The sequence below is a fragment of the Plectropomus leopardus genome, chromosome 9, assembly GCF_026936395.1.
Source record: "Plectropomus leopardus strain MGB_pleo_1.0 chromosome 9, ASM2693639v1, whole genome shotgun sequence".
NCBI lineage: Eukaryota > Metazoa > Chordata > Actinopteri > Perciformes > Serranidae > Plectropomus > Plectropomus leopardus.
In genome coordinates this window covers 33,243,743-33,260,554 of record NC_142184.1, presented here as the reverse complement: position 1 = coordinate 33,260,554, position 16,812 = coordinate 33,243,743, and the positions used below count along the sequence as shown (strand labels likewise).

At 40.6% G+C, this 16,812-nt stretch overlaps 1 protein-coding gene across 5 annotated transcripts; it reads left to right on the top strand.

The window, feature by feature from the left end:
- Positions 1–16,812, top strand: nr1h5 (nuclear receptor subfamily 1, group H, member 5). 5 transcript variants are annotated; one of them, XM_088082562.1, is made up of 11 exons: positions 1–154; positions 5,510–5,649; positions 10,851–11,249; positions 11,815–11,955; positions 12,062–12,186; positions 13,041–13,142; positions 13,229–13,325; positions 14,342–14,458; positions 14,555–14,644; positions 14,753–14,866; positions 15,671–16,812. In XM_088082562.1, the coding sequence occupies exons 2-11, from the start codon at positions 5,553–5,555 to the stop codon at positions 15,901–15,903; spliced, it is 1,515 nt and encodes a 504-aa protein (XP_087938688.1). In that variant the 5' UTR covers positions 1–154; positions 5,510–5,552; the 3' UTR covers positions 15,904–16,812. The 5 variants fall into 5 exon arrangements, with proteins under 5 accessions (XP_087938688.1, XP_087938689.1, XP_042348008.2 ...); XM_088082563.1 differs by having other exon boundaries at positions 12–154; positions 5,514–5,649; positions 13,044–13,142; XM_042492074.2 differs by having other exon boundaries at positions 12–154; positions 5,514–5,649.

The window sequence follows — 16,812 nt, the reverse complement described above, 5'->3', positions numbered from 1 at the left end:
TGTGTGTGTGTGTGTGTGTGTGTGTGGAAGAGAGAGAGAGAGAGAGAGAGGATGGAGCCTGGGCTGGAGTTAACATTACAAAATTGAGATTGCTGGACAAAAGGGAGAGGACGTTGGGACGCTCGGCGCAGCAGGAAGGCTCCCATCATCAGCGGTGAGTCCAGAACCTCTGCTCCGAACTAACACAACTGCAACATCCACAGAACTGTTCATAACTCAACACAATGTTGTTAAGTGATCTTTGACCTGAAGATCACGTTACTATGCCGAATCAGGCTTATCTTCAGGGGTTAGAAAAACAAATTTTAAACATTATATGTGGTTATTTCTGTGCTCACTGGGTTCAACACTTATTGGCCATCTGCAATTTCAGCATAACAGATCTTTAATGCAATTTACACCAGCTGATTAAGGTTGCAGGTGTCAGTTATAATGGTCAGTACGTACATGCTACATTAAGATCCAGTAGGGTACTTTTTTTTAACAAGGATTTCAATGTATTTTATTAAATCCAGCAAACATAACCACAGGCGAGGGTTTGAACCTCACATAACCTCTAGAGATCCGACAAAATGGTGTCAAACAAATCCTTTAAGTAGGCGCAACCACCAGCCGTCAATTTACATTCCTTCTCACGATAGCCAAATACCAGCCACTCATGCTAACAAATGCTCAGACATAAGCTATGGACTTTACTCACGAATGCCAAACCACTCTAATGTGAGCATCAGTTTCCTGCGAGGATCAGTAAACAGTCCAGGCCATTATCGAGCTGCAGCTACCAGCCAGCAGCTCTCTGATAAAGAGAGGAGCTGGACACGCAGAGAATGTCCTGAACAGGATTTATGACGTGCTTTAATTTATCTCCAGGCTTGTGCTGTGAGTGATTCAGGACTAATGGGTTTAGAGGGATTTCACATGCCATCAGTTTGTTTGAGGAAAAGTTGACTTCTCCTTCTGTTTGGTTTGTTAAAGTGGAAAAGTTTTCTGCTTTATAAAGAAGTCAATATTGATTACACAGTGTAATCAATATAGAATAATGGCACCATTGGTGTTAAGATTGGTTCCCAATTAGCCTCATTTTTACTATGCAATTCTGTCCACTGACGATCTCACGGAAAAGTGAGGGCTCGATTTTCGACACAAATGAAGCGTGTCAACATTTGTGCAATCTTGGAGCCCATCAGGTATTTGCCTGAGGACGATAAAGCCTTTGGGAGCCAAGAGGCCTATATTTTAGGCTGATCTGGTGTAGCCAGGCCAAGACTTTGTTTTTCAGTGCATCGGCCATTTTTTTAAAAATAATTTTTGGGGGACTTTTCCCCTTTATTGATAGGACAGCTTTAGAATGACAGGACATATGGGGGGGGATGACATGCAGCAAAGGGCCACAGGTTGGAATTGAACCCGGGCTGCTGCAAAGGCCTCGGCATATGGAGCGCACACACTATCACATGAGCTAGAGGCCGCCCCATGCATCAGTCTTTTCAGCTAATCCCTGTAAACAGATAACTGCATATGATGCAGATAATAAAAATGAAGTTACTATAAAGCTAACTCATCATCAGATGATAAGCGATGGGTTACGAGATCGCATTTCAGCCTTGAAACGGTCTACAAATGGTAACCAGAGCGCTTTTGGTACCAAACACCCTGTTTAGACCTGGCATCGCATGTGTCTTGGTCGACTTGATCACAACTGGAAAGTGGTAAATACAGGTATAAGCGGCCACTAATGCTGCCTTTACATGTTCCTCAGAAATATCGTATTTACGAGTTACGAGCACATCAACGGCCCTCCAAAGTCGTAATTACGAGTGAGAAATTGGGAAACTGGAAAATTTTGATGGTACCCTAGTTGCAGAGTTGTGACACTTATGTGACTTTTCAGGGAAGCAGAAATGGTGGAAAGTATGACAATTAAAAATGTTATATTTTGTTTTAGCATTTATCATTTAGTTTAAGTAGTTACAGATTTTAGTAAATGCATCTATTAGCTGTAGCAAGCAGTAAACTTTAACCTCTAAAGCATGCCAGGCGAGTATGCTAACATTGATAACGTTATTTTACAACATGAGTTGCTGAATTTGTTATACTGATGTCATAAATGCATAAACATGGCGGGCAAAAGTCAATGTTTGGTAAGAATGGTAAGAAATATTTTTATTAATTTACGTATTAAATATCAAACTTTGATCACACGTAAAGTGTAATATGGTATTAATGTTAACTGCTGGCCATCTAGAGTGACCTAGATTAAATATAAATATATATACAAATATAATATATAAAACTACAAATAAAATAATATATATGAAAGCTATCCACAGTTACAAAAGAGTATAAGTTTAAGTTCTTTGAAGTTACTGTCCCCAGTAGTGGAAATGACGGACGATAGAACAATTGAAGTCACTATGGAAACTCTACCCAGCAAAAGAAAAAAGCAACATTTCAAGGCTCTGGGGAAAATGGAAGGCAATCTGTTTGTCTTTGCAATAGCTCTAATACCCTTTAGAAGCACATAGGGGTGGTAGGTTGAAAAGTTGTGTGTTTCCACTTTAAATCCATGCTGCACAAAAATAGACTTTGCTCTATTTCTCTGCTGTTGATCTCACGTGTGTCATTGTGGAGACATCTTCAGGAATTTTTGTGCAGTTGGTTTGCGCACAACTGAAGACAAACTAAGTCAGGAAATGATTCAGAGTACAGTTGAAGTAACGTTGCTTGATGTGAACGTGCCCGAAAGCCTCCTCCCTCCTCCTCTCCCTCTCCTTTCGTGACACTCTTCCCCCATGGGGCTAGCCCTCATCGTCAGGCCCATGTCCAACAATGTGTCGGACAGCGTGACACCTCCAGAAGATCCATGGTGACATTTGCACGCTCTCAGATATTGTCCCCATCGTTTAGTGTCACTCTCGGCACTGCTGCTCGCTCTCTACTCTCCTTCCATTCCTCAGAGGTCAGAGACAGCTGGAGGAATGGCTGATGGCTTGTTTTGCCTCATATTTTAGGACGTGACACACTGTTGTTAAATGTTAAAAAATAACAAAAGGCCTTCTCTTCTTCAGCAAACAGTCATGCATCTATCTAGATTATTCCAGTAATATCAAGAAAGTGATGCACAAGTGAAGAAATCATACAAGTTTGAGTAGAGCTGATGTTACTTCATTGGCAGTTATTACCTGCACCAAGGAGGTTTTTGGTTCGGTTGTTAGTTTTTGGGGTTTTTTGTCAGCAGGATTATGGAAAAACCATGGGCCCAATTTTCATGAAATTTGGTGGAAGAGTGTAGGATGGCTCAAGAAATAACCAATTGTATATGTAACTGAAATGTGTAAGCCTGAGATAGACTAAATATATTTCTTTGACTGCTTCATTTTTAGGGCTAATTAGAAAATGTTAGCATGCTTTCATACTAACATGGTAAATAATATACCTGCTCAACAAAAGCATGTTAGCATTGTAATTGTGAGCATGTTTGGTTGTCATGTTGATGTTAGTATTTAGCTCACAGCACTGCTGTATACAGTATATAAACCAGACGGAGAGATGTAATTATATGTAATTTTGCCATGTGAAGGCGGGCTTGTAGGCTAGTGTTAATTTTATCCAGTGTCTTTCTGACAGCTGGACTGCTATTGTAGGTGTCTGAATTGTAGGACACAATTTACATAGTTTGCGTCAATGTACTTTTACTCTTGTGTTTGTGCTTTTTCCTGTGGCACAATTTATCTCCGAGCTGTGTTGTTATCGTGCACTGTGATCACATGTGTACCAATTTACCCTTTGGACACAATCTTCAAAAGAAAGGCACCGTGTAGCCAGCAACCAAATTCCTGTGCCATTTGTCACTGATATCGATTGAGATCACTCCAGTGAAGGCTACAGCTTCAGAGAGCGTTACTGGCTCTCCTGTAAACCCTCCGCTATCCACCGCTCAGCCCTGGTTCCCATAATGAGCCAGTGAAAGGGATGATATGCGGGTGGGAGGACACCGTTAATCCTCAGTAAGCATGCTGCATGTCAAACGGCCCTGCTCAGAGATTTACAGGCCAGTGTTGAGGTCACTCCTCTGTCTCCTCTGGGCTGTTTAGGCCTCGACTCCTCTCGCTCAGCCCCGGTCTAGTTGACGGTCTGTGGGGGAGGCGGAGGTCCCCGAGCCCCTTAAATCTAACTGCTGTCCAATATTAACTGCAGCACAAATAGAGCAGCGGTAAACAAAAGGCAGAGTAAACACACTCCCAAAGGCTTGGAGGACAAACATGGACTGACAGACACACACGTACACACACATGCAACATAAAGCATGCTCGTTCAAAAACTTTTGAACGATTGATTTAACCCTGTGAAACCTAAAGCAGCATCACTTTTCTTGCGCTGCTTTCACATGCCTTTTACAAGTATTTAAACCTTTTCCCCCCGTTAACAAATTGGTGTAGTTTATTTTAACAAAATGGGAAACATAAAAGTCAGCCAGCAACTTGGTTAGGAAATGTTCCGCACATTTAAAAAGAAGAGTTCATTTAGAAAATTATTTTTAAAAAAGGTAGGGTAAAATGTTTCAGGGGGGAAGGAATAGGGACAAACAATATAGATAATTATCATAATGCCATATTTAAAATTATATAACAGAATTATTATAATTTTTAAGCATTTTTTTCTTTTCTTTTTTAAAATTTTGTTTTTTTTTGTTTTATTTCTTTTGTTTGTTTGTGTCTTTCTTTCTTTCTTATTTTATTTATTTAGTTTTTTGTTTTTTTGTTTGTTTTACTAATTTTTAAGTTCTTGCTAAATTTTGGGTCATTTTCTCTTTCCTTGCTTATTGCCTTCCCCCATGTTTTTTAAGAAATAAAACCAGTTCACTCAGGGTTCAAAGAGTTAATGATGGAAATTATTCTAACTGACTGGAATTGAGAAAAGATTTTCTTTGCCCAGCTGTTGCACTCTGGGATACAACCACTGAGCCCAAACCTCAACACACACACACACATACACACACACACACACACACACACACACACACACACACACACACACACACACACACACACGCACGCACGCACCAAGAGTGTTGAGTGTCCCTCACTCTGCCCACGAGAGGAAATGTCTTGATCTTTCACTCCATCCACCCCTGCCGCCTTCTTATCTGTGAAGTCCTGGCCAGGTCCAGCTGTTTGGACCACAGTCCCATCCCTGTCCTTCCTGGGTGTCCCCGCTCCCTTTCGTCTATCCCCCTGGGGCGGATAAGACCTCCTCCAGCACATCATCCACCACAGACGGAGCGCCTCAGCTGCACTCGTCCTCTCTGCTTTTTAAAAATAGGCTGGGATATCAGCCCGGACAGCTAAGAGACCTGGACGCATCCTGGGGATTGAGGAATGTCTCCGCACTTCCCAGATCCTTCATATCTGTGTGAATCCTCTGAGTAATTGCCTGTGTGTGTGTGTGTGTGTGTGTGTGTGTGTGTGTGTGTGTGTGTGTGTGTGTGTGTGTGTGTGTGTGTGTGAAGATAGATCCCGTATTACTAGCTGGAGAGAGGACCTTCTGTCCAGATGAGAGAGTGGACTGAGTTGGAGATGAGCTTTTCAGCAGGGGGCTTTCTCTCCGCCTCGGACGGTTACTGCTCCACAGAGCAGCTCCAGTATTACGGTGAGTCCTCAGTGACACTTCTGTCTCTGCTTCTGTCTCCTCTGACTTGTTTTCTTTTACTTTTAACTCTCTCCACTCCTCTCTCCACTTATGCTTCTGCTTTTCTTCTTTTGTTTCTCTAAAACAACTTGGGTGACATTTAAATTCTCACAGTTATAGATAAAACACTTCAGATAAACCTATGAGAGATTTTATAACGTCTCAGTTAGACTTCTCACATGTGATGCCAATATACTTATACTAGCAAGTGCAGGACAGACTGGCTGAAAGTGTTTATGTCATATGCGATCTGATTGTATGAAGTCATTTTATTTGCAAAGTACCTGAGTGTTATCAGTCAGTGGTAGACGAATTCAAATGATGCTGTGTAATGTCATTGGTTCCACTTGCAGGTGGACATTTCTTATCTGCAGTAGCATCAGCAGCTTTGTTTTTAAAGGGTTGGTTCACCAAAATTACCAAACAAATTCCCTCACCACAGATGGTTTTGCTAGATTTTGGACTCAGCGTAAATATAATAAATAAATATATACTATGCTGAATGAACTACCTGATACTTGATTAAAGGTACAGATATCTTACCAGAAAACAACTCTGGTAGAAATTAAAGTCACCTATTAGAATATTACTTACTTAACTGAAGTATCACAAGTAATTATATGAAATTAAGTGTACTTAAGTATTGAAAGTAATTTTATGATATTAAATGTACTTAAGTGGACATAAAAGTGAAAGTAAATGCTGTTAATAAAAAAGCCAGAGGTCAGAGTATTGAGGACCCTGGGGAAATTTTTTCTTCCAAGTTACCATCTCTTTCTCAGATCAATGGCCCTGTAACTCTGGGTAATCCACAGAACTAACAGTTGGCATTTTATAGGGACTATTTCTTTAATAGAATACAGTTCCCATAGATATTTTCACTTGGGCAAATAAACCAAAACTATCTACTGTTGTTAGATATTAATGGTGTTAACAGAGAAAGTTTGGACAGTGGAGAGGCGGGGTCTATGACCACCCTGACCCAATTGCTGGCTCCCCCTGGCGAAAATAATTGAAGGCAGACATTACTGTCTTTAAGAGGCTACGGTGCACTCATCCTAAGACATCAGTTGGCAACCATGGCCTCATCTGACCTTCCTTGTGTAACCTGTGTTGGCCCAAGTCCTAGCCAAATTACAGATCTACTCATGTTTATCGTCACTATTATTGACCAATTTAAATTTACACTGTCAGAAATGAAATGCCATGTGTCACCATTGTTAATTGAGTTTAAAACTGAAATAATAATAAAGCGAGACTCTATTGAAGAAATATTCTCGCAAATATGCTGTGGAACTTATAATCAGTAAGATAAACCGTTGATCAAATTATAACACTGAGGGGTTTTGCGGCTGCAGCTTGACATGGTCTGATATGACCAGTGGGTGGCTTATGTTAGCTCACATAGCTAACTTTACATATATTTTGCTTTAAAATGGACTTTACAGAGTCACAGTGCTGACCTCATGACTCTTCTACTGTTGTACTTCTTCTGTAACATCAAGTTTGCACATTTTCATTATCGTGCAATAATCACTTAAGGCTCCCTATGTGGGGTCATATATACATTATATTGTTACACAATAAGGATGTGACTGCACTCTGTGTGCAATGCAGCCTCATCTCATTCACTCTCACAGTTGATGAATGAACGCCAGCGTTTATTTACCTCCTTTGAGAACTTGCTAACATTAAAAAAAAAAATCGTTCTTGAGGAGGTTCAGCCGTCTCGCTGCATTCACAGCACGCAGGGAGGCTGAGCGCATACATCTATTTATACTGACGTGTATCACCAACAAATTTTCCCTGTTGTCTCCCGTCCTGCCCTTAGGAGCAGGGGGAGGAGGGGGAGCTATGGGGGGTAGTTTGCTGGTGTTGTTTGGCTCCCCAGTGTGCGTGGGATGGAAGGGAGGCTGAGGAGTGTTTAGACAGTGTTCAAATGGTTTACAAACAGTGCGAACCACAGCTCTGTCACATGCAGTGAAAGCAAGGACCCCCAAAACCATCTCTGCAGCAGTCTGGTGAAGACAGGAAACATCTGGCGGGAGAACCAAAGAGAGGACAAAAGGGGAGTAGTGAGCAGGGGTTAATAAGTGTCCTTTAAAGTCATGACAGTGACATTTACTTAATCAGAGCAAGGGTGGCCATCAACTAAATACACCAGTTTCCTACATTTACTGTTATTATCAGTAAAACTTCCAGATGAATTCTGCTGCCCAGATTTGTCAGTTTTGATGACTCTTTATTAGTCATAAATCTTTAGCTGGTCATGGCAGAAGATTGATGACTCATAAGCAGCAGTGGCAAAGCACTGAGATACCAGCCCTTACCATTTCCTTTTGACTTTAACCCTTTGAAACCTGGTGCGACATCACCTGTATTGCGCTGCTCTCAGATGCCTTTCACAAATATTTAAACCTTTGAACCCAGAGCAAATTAGTTTGATTTGTCTCAGACACATGGAAAAAAAAGGTAATGAGCAATATGGCCAGAGGAGGTCCACGAATTACAAGAAATTAGTAGATTTAAAAAAGGATTTTCAAAAAAGCGAGGGGAAAATGTCTAAGGAATCCTATACTGACATGCTTTGGTTTCTTATTTTACATTTGATGTTAGTAATTATCTGATGTGCACAGACTAATACCAGTAAGTTCCACAGCAATGCAGTTTTTATGTGTTATGGAGGGCTGTTCAAAAGAGGCTGGGACATGCTGTTTGACCCCATGGGAGATATGGGGTATGACACATGTACAGTTTTGGTGGGTTACAGCAAACGGGGCTAGAAGTAAAGTGATGATGATGTCCACTCAGGTGCTCTTCGGGTGTGCTATTTTTAGCACCCTAAGGTGCACTCAGCCTAACAAAACTTTTGGGTACACTCACGTTGATGATGGCCAATATACAATAGAGCTTTTGCATATAAAGAGTATTTCTTTATGGTCTTCTATCACAGATATATATTATTGCACCAGCTATTGAGATTTTGGGAAACTGCAGACCAGATTAAATCTAGATAGTGAAATGAGTCATTTGGCAGGGATTCTGATACTCACACAAAAATATTCACTGATTTACAAACATCTCTTTCCTGATGTAAGTCAATAGGGAAAAGACTGACTGACCCTAACAACTGACTAAACCCACCTAACAACACCTGTAGAGCTCACTACTTAACAGGTTGTATCTCATCTGATTAATTGCAAAGAAAAATGTGTAAAAAATGACATGCTGTGTTTTTCTTTTTCCAGACCAGCAGATATTAAGTTACATGCTGCTGACTCTAGCTCTCAGCACAGACTCTGTATCAGCAGAGTCTTGATTACAGGATCAAGACAAAAGAAAAAATATGATCAGGACATTTATACTATTGACTGAGCCTTGTGACTCACGGTAGCTTCTAACAATCACTTCAAATAAGAGCTCTTGCTCATCGTAACTGAGGCCTTTGGCCCTAAAGCCTCTAACAGGGAGGCCTGTCCAACGATGTATCCACTGTCATCAAGGTTATCTCTGTTTATGCCATACAACGGACTAAAATTCAGGATATCACCTTTGCTGCCTTGATTTTTATTATCATTATTCGTTGTTAATTTGTCTCCTGTGACTCTGCCAAAGTGCTCTTTTAACAACGCTACAGAGTCAGAAGGATTGTCGGTTGGTTCCCCTGTCAAGGCTCAAAGGCCCACTTCAACCACAAGTTAAAAGAACGTAAATTTTCTGCGTAATTAGATTGATATCAGCCTGTTTTCATGCAGCATGTTTTCGTTTTCAGCAGTCCTGAGCCTCCTGACAGTTGGGTGGGCTCTCCGTTTAATCAGCACATAACAGATCCCACAGCAGTCCCAGTCGTACTGGTCCAGCTGCTCTTTCAGAGGCTGCCAGTGGCCACACATGTTTTCTCAAAGGAGACAGGACTTGCAAAACACAAGCTGCTGATGCACAATCAGAGACGTTTCAGTCCGTCACAACACTGAACTGCCATTACGGACCCATTGAAGCATCTAGAACATGAGATCAAAAAATCCTAAATGGCGCTGGGAGCTCTCAGCTGCATCCGGTTAAACAAGTTCACAAGGCCTCACTTTCAGCTTTTTATTATATCCCCCAAGAATCATAAAGCAGTGAAGTCACACGAGCCACGTAACACCACATTCCTGTGACGCTCTTTGACTTTGTAACAGCGTAAGAGTGTTGCTTTAAATGTCACATTCTTGTTCTTACTTATGCACTTGTTCTCATCATTTTTTTGTGAGACACTTTTTACTGTTTATGGTATTGACCAGATGCAGGATGTCATTTATGTGAAGATCACATCCCACATAAAAATTAAAACCAGGTTCATGTGATTAAAAAAAATAATCTAATTAATCACATGCTCTGTGATTAATTAATCTAAATTAATGTCAAAAAAGTTTCAATTCAGTTGAATTTTGGCAGATGAGTGAATCGATGAATAATTGAATAATTTTTAGTATGGTTAATGCAAATGATTGAAGTTTGCACTTTTTTTCCTCTTCTCTGTGCCGTAAAGCTGATGGATTTTGGACACAGTGGTGCTTCTAGATGGCAGCTCATAAGTTGTGTCTGAGGATGCTATCTGCAAAACCTCTGGTAACCCCCTCTACCACCCAGACTCGGCTGCAGTCCAATGCAATTCTTTTTGCATGTGAGTTACTTAGTGGGTCACAGGTCGACTTACTTAGTTTGTATCTGAATGACGGGTCAAGTGTGGCTTGACAAGTCTGCCACAACACAACTCTATGACCTGAAAGCAAACATGAATCAGTCAAATAAAGCCAGATTGAAAGTACGAAAAGGACACAGGAGAGAAACTAAACTCCGAACCACAGAGATTCAGTTAGAAGCACTGAGAGCCGAACACACAGAGACTCTCAAATCGCCTTTGGTCTCCTACATGGACAGAGATGAGCGGAGTCTCACAACACACACGCTTGTTTCAGGAGGAGGAGGGGGGTTGTTGGGGGTTGGTTGTCAGCGAGACGTCACCAACATGCCTAGATATTACCAGCTGATAGGCAGTCAGGCCAAATGAGATCCGATCACACATGGTCACTCAAGAAATATGTGGAGACACTTTGTAATCTCTGACTAAACAGTTAATACGAGTTTTTGTTGCTGATATCCATCTTTTTCCATTTCAGACATGCTGGCTGACCCTCTGGGCTACCCCCTACAGGACCCTGACCTCCAGCTGCTCCCTTACAGCCAACAACAGTACAGCCCCGCCACACTGCCCTTCTCCCTCTATGGCTCTCCACCCTCCTCCACCTCCTCCCCCTCCTCGTCCTCCTCCTCCTCGCAGCCCTGCCATCCTCCGTACCACTACAGCCCTCATTGCCTGGAGGCCCCCTGCGATCCCAGCCCCGAGCCCCACTGCGGGGTCCTGGCTCAGGGGCTCGGAGCAGTGGGACTGCCTCTGGGGCGGAGGACGCGGACGGGGTCGGGAGGGAAGAGCAGAGGTCAGGATGAGCTGTGTGTGGTGTGTGGAGATAAAGCGTCAGGATATCACTACAACGCTCTGACCTGCGAGGGATGTAAAGGTATTTCACACTTTTTAATTTTGTTTGCTGTTTCTTTTATAGCAGTGATACTAAACTTGTGGTTTGCGGGCCAGATCTGTCCCCTGTTTCACATTGGGAATTGTTTTGTAGTTTTAGAATTCATGAGGTGTCAGACTGCATAAAATAGCATCAAAGAAGAGCTTTTTTATTTAAAAAAAAAAACAACAAAAAGCCAGTGGAGGATCCCCAGCACCCCCTGACTAGCCCTAATGTGCTAAAATCCTAGACACATGCTTAATACTTGGAAATATCCCATAGTCCTAGAAACGTCCCAAAATCTTAAATATGTCTTAAAATCCTAAAAATGTCCTAAGATCCTAGAAAAGTGCTAGAATCCTGCAGATGTCCGCAAATCCTAGAAACATCCTAAAGTCCTAGAAATGTCCTAAAATCATAGACGCATGTATGGGGCTGCTACGACTGGCCCCTGGCCTCCTGTCATTTTGCAGAAGTGGCCCCCAAGCAGAGCAAGTTAAATACCCCTGATTTACAGTATTCTGAAAGTATAACTGTGGTTTTCCTTCTTTTCCTTCTTTGCGTGTAGGTTTCTTCAGGCGCAGCGTGACTAAAAAGGCAGTGTATCACTGTAAGAGCGGCGGCGGCTGTGAGATGGACATGTACATGAGGAGGAAGTGCCAAGACTGCCGGCTGAGGAAATGCCGCGCTGTGGGAATGCTGGCAGAGTGTAAGCGACCTCTGCTGCACTTCATGAGAGTCATCAGTATCTCCTGAGACAATCTGAATTGAACTGATCAGGCTGGTTTGACAGACGTCTGATTATTTCCTCTCAGGCCTTCTGACAGAGGTGCAGTGCCAGTCCAAACGACTGAGGAAAGGAGGAAAAGGCAGAGGACAGGAGGACGAGGACAACACAGACAGCAGGAGGGTCAGCTCAACCAGCAGGATACCTGGACAGGTAGCAGGAAGCAAGACTGACTCAGTGTGGTGTTGGTGGGACAGTCACCCAGAGGCATGGCCCTGGTCATTAAAAATGTCGCTGTGTTAGATGGAGTGCCATTTTTATGTCATACTATATTCTGACATTTTTATCACATTTTTTATGGTACGCTATATTCTTATTTATTTATTGATTTATTTAGATTATGGCATAATGTAATCTGACAATTTTATTGCATTTTTTATGGCATACTTTATTTCTTTATATTTTTATGGCATACTATACTATGACATTTGACCATGACTTTTTTTTATGATGTTTTTTGGACTCTTTTTTTGTATTTTTTGATATACCATATTATACCATTCTTATGACTGATTATGATTATTTGATTAGGGTTTTTTTATGATATACTCTTCCATGTCGTTAAAAAAGTAACATAAAATTATATTTTTGACCTTTTAATGAGATCTTTTAATGGCATTTTTATGTTGTAAATACTAAGTCTTGTTTGTTTGAGACTTGTGCTTGTGTGGTTGTTTAGTTTGAGTTTTGGGTTGAAGGATGTTGCAGTTACAGTCCTTTACATTATTAAATGTTTGCTTGGTTAGTTGTTTAAATGGTTACTGCAAAATCCTAATCAGCCATATATCAGCCTTTATTGGTTGAATTGTTAGATTGTTGAATCACACTGATGATAAATTTGATTATTTGATCCGCTGGTCAAATAGCTTGTTGTTTTTAGGATGTTATTGGGTAGTTGGATTTCAGCTGTTTTTATTAGTTGTTAAATGATTTGGTTAATTGGAGAAATGATAAGTTGTGTAACTGGTTCAATGATGATAAATATGCATGTTAACTGTCACCTGCAGCAGGCTTTGTCTGCCAGTTTAACTCGCGAACAGAAGTACATGGTGGACAGGATGGTGGAGGCCCATCGACTGTACAGAGCACAGGACAGCAGCCACTGCAGGGTAGGCCACTAACAGCACTTCTACATCCAAAAACACAGTTACACATTCTTTCTGGTGCACTCATGCTTTCTTATCTGTCTGCTCAGCTGTTTGAGTGGCCGTGCACAGAAGAAGGGGAGCGTTTCTCAGATGTTGTGTCACCCCACCTGCAGTGGCTGCTACAGTTTGCCAGGACGGTGCCAGGTGAGATGGACGGGAATGTGCGACCTTCAGAACCTAGAATCTGATTTCTGAAATAAATATAGAATCTAATAATAGGGAAATAGTCTCGAATTAGAAGAAACTTAAATGAGATTAAAGAGATGCGACTCAAATGGTTTATCCCAAATGGGATTACATGACATGCAATAATATTAATATTAATATTAATATTAATATTAATATTAATATTAATATTAATATTAATATTAATATTAATATTAATATTAATATTAATATTAATATTAATATTAATATTAATATTAATATTAATAATAATATAACACCTTTAAAAACAGTTGTTTACAAAGTGCTTTGTCAGACAAAGCAAAGGCAGGAACTGAGTGAATAATAGAATAAACATTAACAAACATGCCAAATAGAGAGAGGTCTAGAACAGTTGAAAAAAAGGCAAGAACCAAAGGGTTAAAATTCTGAAGATTAATGAATATTTGATAGTTATGATTTGGACTGATGTTAGATTAAAGAAAAAAAAAAGTCAATAAAAGTAGAAAATCATATCATATGTATGACATATGTATGTTTATGTTATTTGATGCTGCAAAAAAATTAATAATTTATAAAAATCAGTGTTACTGCTAATCATTGACATAGCCCAGGGTGTGATAATTGAAAAAAATATATATAAGTATAATGTAAATATATTGAAGTATATTGAAAATCATTTATTTTTGTGTTTGTTTGGTTTTTTTTTTCATCAAAAAATAGTGGCACCATGACAAAAACCTGGCATTTCAATTCTGAAAAGTAATGAATATTTGATATTTTTGATTAGGACTGATGTTGCTTAACAAAAATTATATTAGGGTATAATATTTTTGAAAGCTTGATTTTTAAAATCTCATTTTGTGCGCAGAGCGACATGAGTGTGTGTGATATTAAAGCGAGCCCTACAGGTTAATCAGCATTTCACTCACATGAAATCACGACACGGTCAAATGAGTATTTACTGTAAACACATAATGTTGTTCCCCTCACAGGCTTTGACCTTCTGGATTTTTGTGACCAGAGCTCTCTCATGTCCGTCTCCTCTCTGGAGGTCATGTTCCTGCTCTCAGCTCAGCAGTTCTCCCACAACCCCACAGGCCCTAGTCCAGGTAAACCAGCACACATGCTTTTAGGACCCATACCAGCAAGTCCAGTTTGATATAAATAAAAAAAAATAATAATAATAACCTTTTCGGTATTCTCAGCCCTGCAGATTTTCAGTATGTCAACACACGGCTGGCTGAGAAACACGGAGACAAAGGAAAACTTCCACAACCGGACGCCGTTCAGCTCCGGTAAACACAAACACTCATTTATACAGATATCTAAGATCCTGAGAATAAAACACTTATTGAAGGTATTTTACATAAAAATGTATGTCCCCCGTCTGCCGGCGTGATCAGGAGCCAGTGAGGATCTCTTGGGGCCGGTGCTCAACTTCTTCCACAGCATGGCGACTCTGCGGGTGACGGAGGCTGAGTACGCGCTGCTCACCGCCACAGCTCTGCTCTGCTCAGGTCAGACCACCAGTCTGTGCGTTTGCTCACAAATAACCAGTCACAAGTTTTAAGACCTTTTCAGATGTTTTACTCGTAGCACTTTCAGCTACTTCTGCTGTTTGGAGTCGCTCCACAAAATGTGCATCATAGTCGTCAGGCAACAAATATTTAAGGCTTTCATCTCCTCCAGTCAGACGACCTTTCAGCTATGGATTAAAAACCTTAGAATCATCTGACTTTGGAGAAAAAGTGCTATTCTGTAAGAAGGTGTGGACAAATGTGGAAAAACGGACATTATTGATACTGATACTGCAGTTTTGTAATACTGACCCCCTTTTTTTTTTTAGTAATCCACCAGTCATGTTTTAGATTATTTTAGTTTTAGGTTTTTTTTTGGTCAAATTTAATAAATGTTGTAATTCTGGTTTACCTTCTGTCACTGTCACATTGAATTTGTTTCTGTGTACATGTGATTTTGGGTGCGGCTGATGTCGCTCTCTCTGCTGAATGGTACAGTGAGGGTGGGGCCCTGTTGGAGCACAAACATTGGGTGGGTGGAGGAAGGGGGTGCACGTATTGTAATTTTTTTCTCCAATGACAACCAAACAAAACGATGCTTCATGAAATGATGATTCTAAAGCTCTCTGGAGCTCTGAAGCAGGCTGTGATGGTAAAATGTTGCCTCTGAATGAGTCACTCAGTCTTTCTCAGAGGGTCTGACTACAGACCACAGTTTGGGTATCAACATAAAGAAACAGATGTTTAAATGTTTTAGTGTTTTGATTTGGTGTCTCTCTGTGTCTCTGTGTCCCTGTCCTGCAGACCGGGCGTCCCTGCAGGCAGCCAGCTGCGTTGAGAAAATGCAGGAATTGATTCTGGACCTGCTGTCCAGAATGTGTGGGGCCCACGCTGGAGCTGCACGAGGGGGACCTCAGCGGTTTGGCCGCCTGCTGGGCAGACTGACGGAGCTGCGGACCCTCCGTCACAACTACCTCCTCTTGACGAGACGGAGAGGACACACAGCGACAGGAGGAAGCCACCAACATCATCTCTGAGGAGTTTGGATTGAAGGACTTCACTTATCCTCTATGGGCTGAGAAATTTTAGACAGACATTTACAAAATGCAAGCTTTTACCTGATAGTGATCAGATTGTTGGATTCTTTGGTCTCACGCACAAATCTGCCATTTTGTCAGTTAACCCTTTGAAACCAGAGCAAACTGGCTTGATTTCTTTATCAAAAAACATGGAAAGAAGGAAATGAGTAAAAAAAAGTACAAGGAAATAACCTGAGAAATAGATAAAGAGGTAGGTCAAAAACCAAAAACAAACAAGGAAAAAAAGATTTTTATAACATTGTTTTATATATGTAACTATAAATATTTCTGGGCATTTTCCCGAGCTTTTTTAAAATTGTTACAACAATTACAATTACCTTTTAAGCAATTTTTTCAGGTTATTCACTTGTTTTTTTGTTTGTCACTGTCCATTTGTGCTATTGTTCAGGTAATTTTGTTGTACTTTTTAAAAGCTAATTTCTAGCAACGTTTTGGGTCATTAAATTAAAAAAGTAGAAGCTTTTTTGATTTGCTAAATCTACTAATTTCTTGTAATTTTTGGAAAATTTTTTGTCAAGTTGCTCATTGCCTTTTTTCCATGTTTTTGAAATCACACCAGTTTGTTTGGGGTTCAAAGGTTTTAAATAATGCATGTGAGAGGCGTTTGAAAGGAGCACAAGCAACGTTGCTCCAGGTTTCAAAGGGTTAACTTAAATGTACTCAGCTCTGCTGTCGATAATGAACTTTAGCTTCTGATTGATACTGAAATGTGTTTGTGGACCGCTGCGGGTTTGTTCGGACAAAAGATATTTTATAGGTCTTTTTATAACTTGTATACAGCTGCCATGTACGCAACACCGTCACAACGCTCAATATTGTTCAAATAAAAGGAAAACGCGGAACGAG

Coding starts and splice junctions, on each gene's coding strand:
- nr1h5 (XM_088082559.1), top strand. CDS start 10,252: ATGGCAGCTCATAAGTTGTGTCTGAGGATGCTATCTGCAAAACCTCTG. Junction 12,187..13,040: donor CCAGCAGGATACCTGGACAG/GTAGCAGGAAGC, acceptor TGTCACCTGCAG/CAGGCTTTGTCTGCCAGTTT. Junction 14,459..14,554: donor CCCCACAGGCCCTAGTCCAG/GTAAACCAGCAC, acceptor CGGTATTCTCAG/CCCTGCAGATTTTCAGTATG.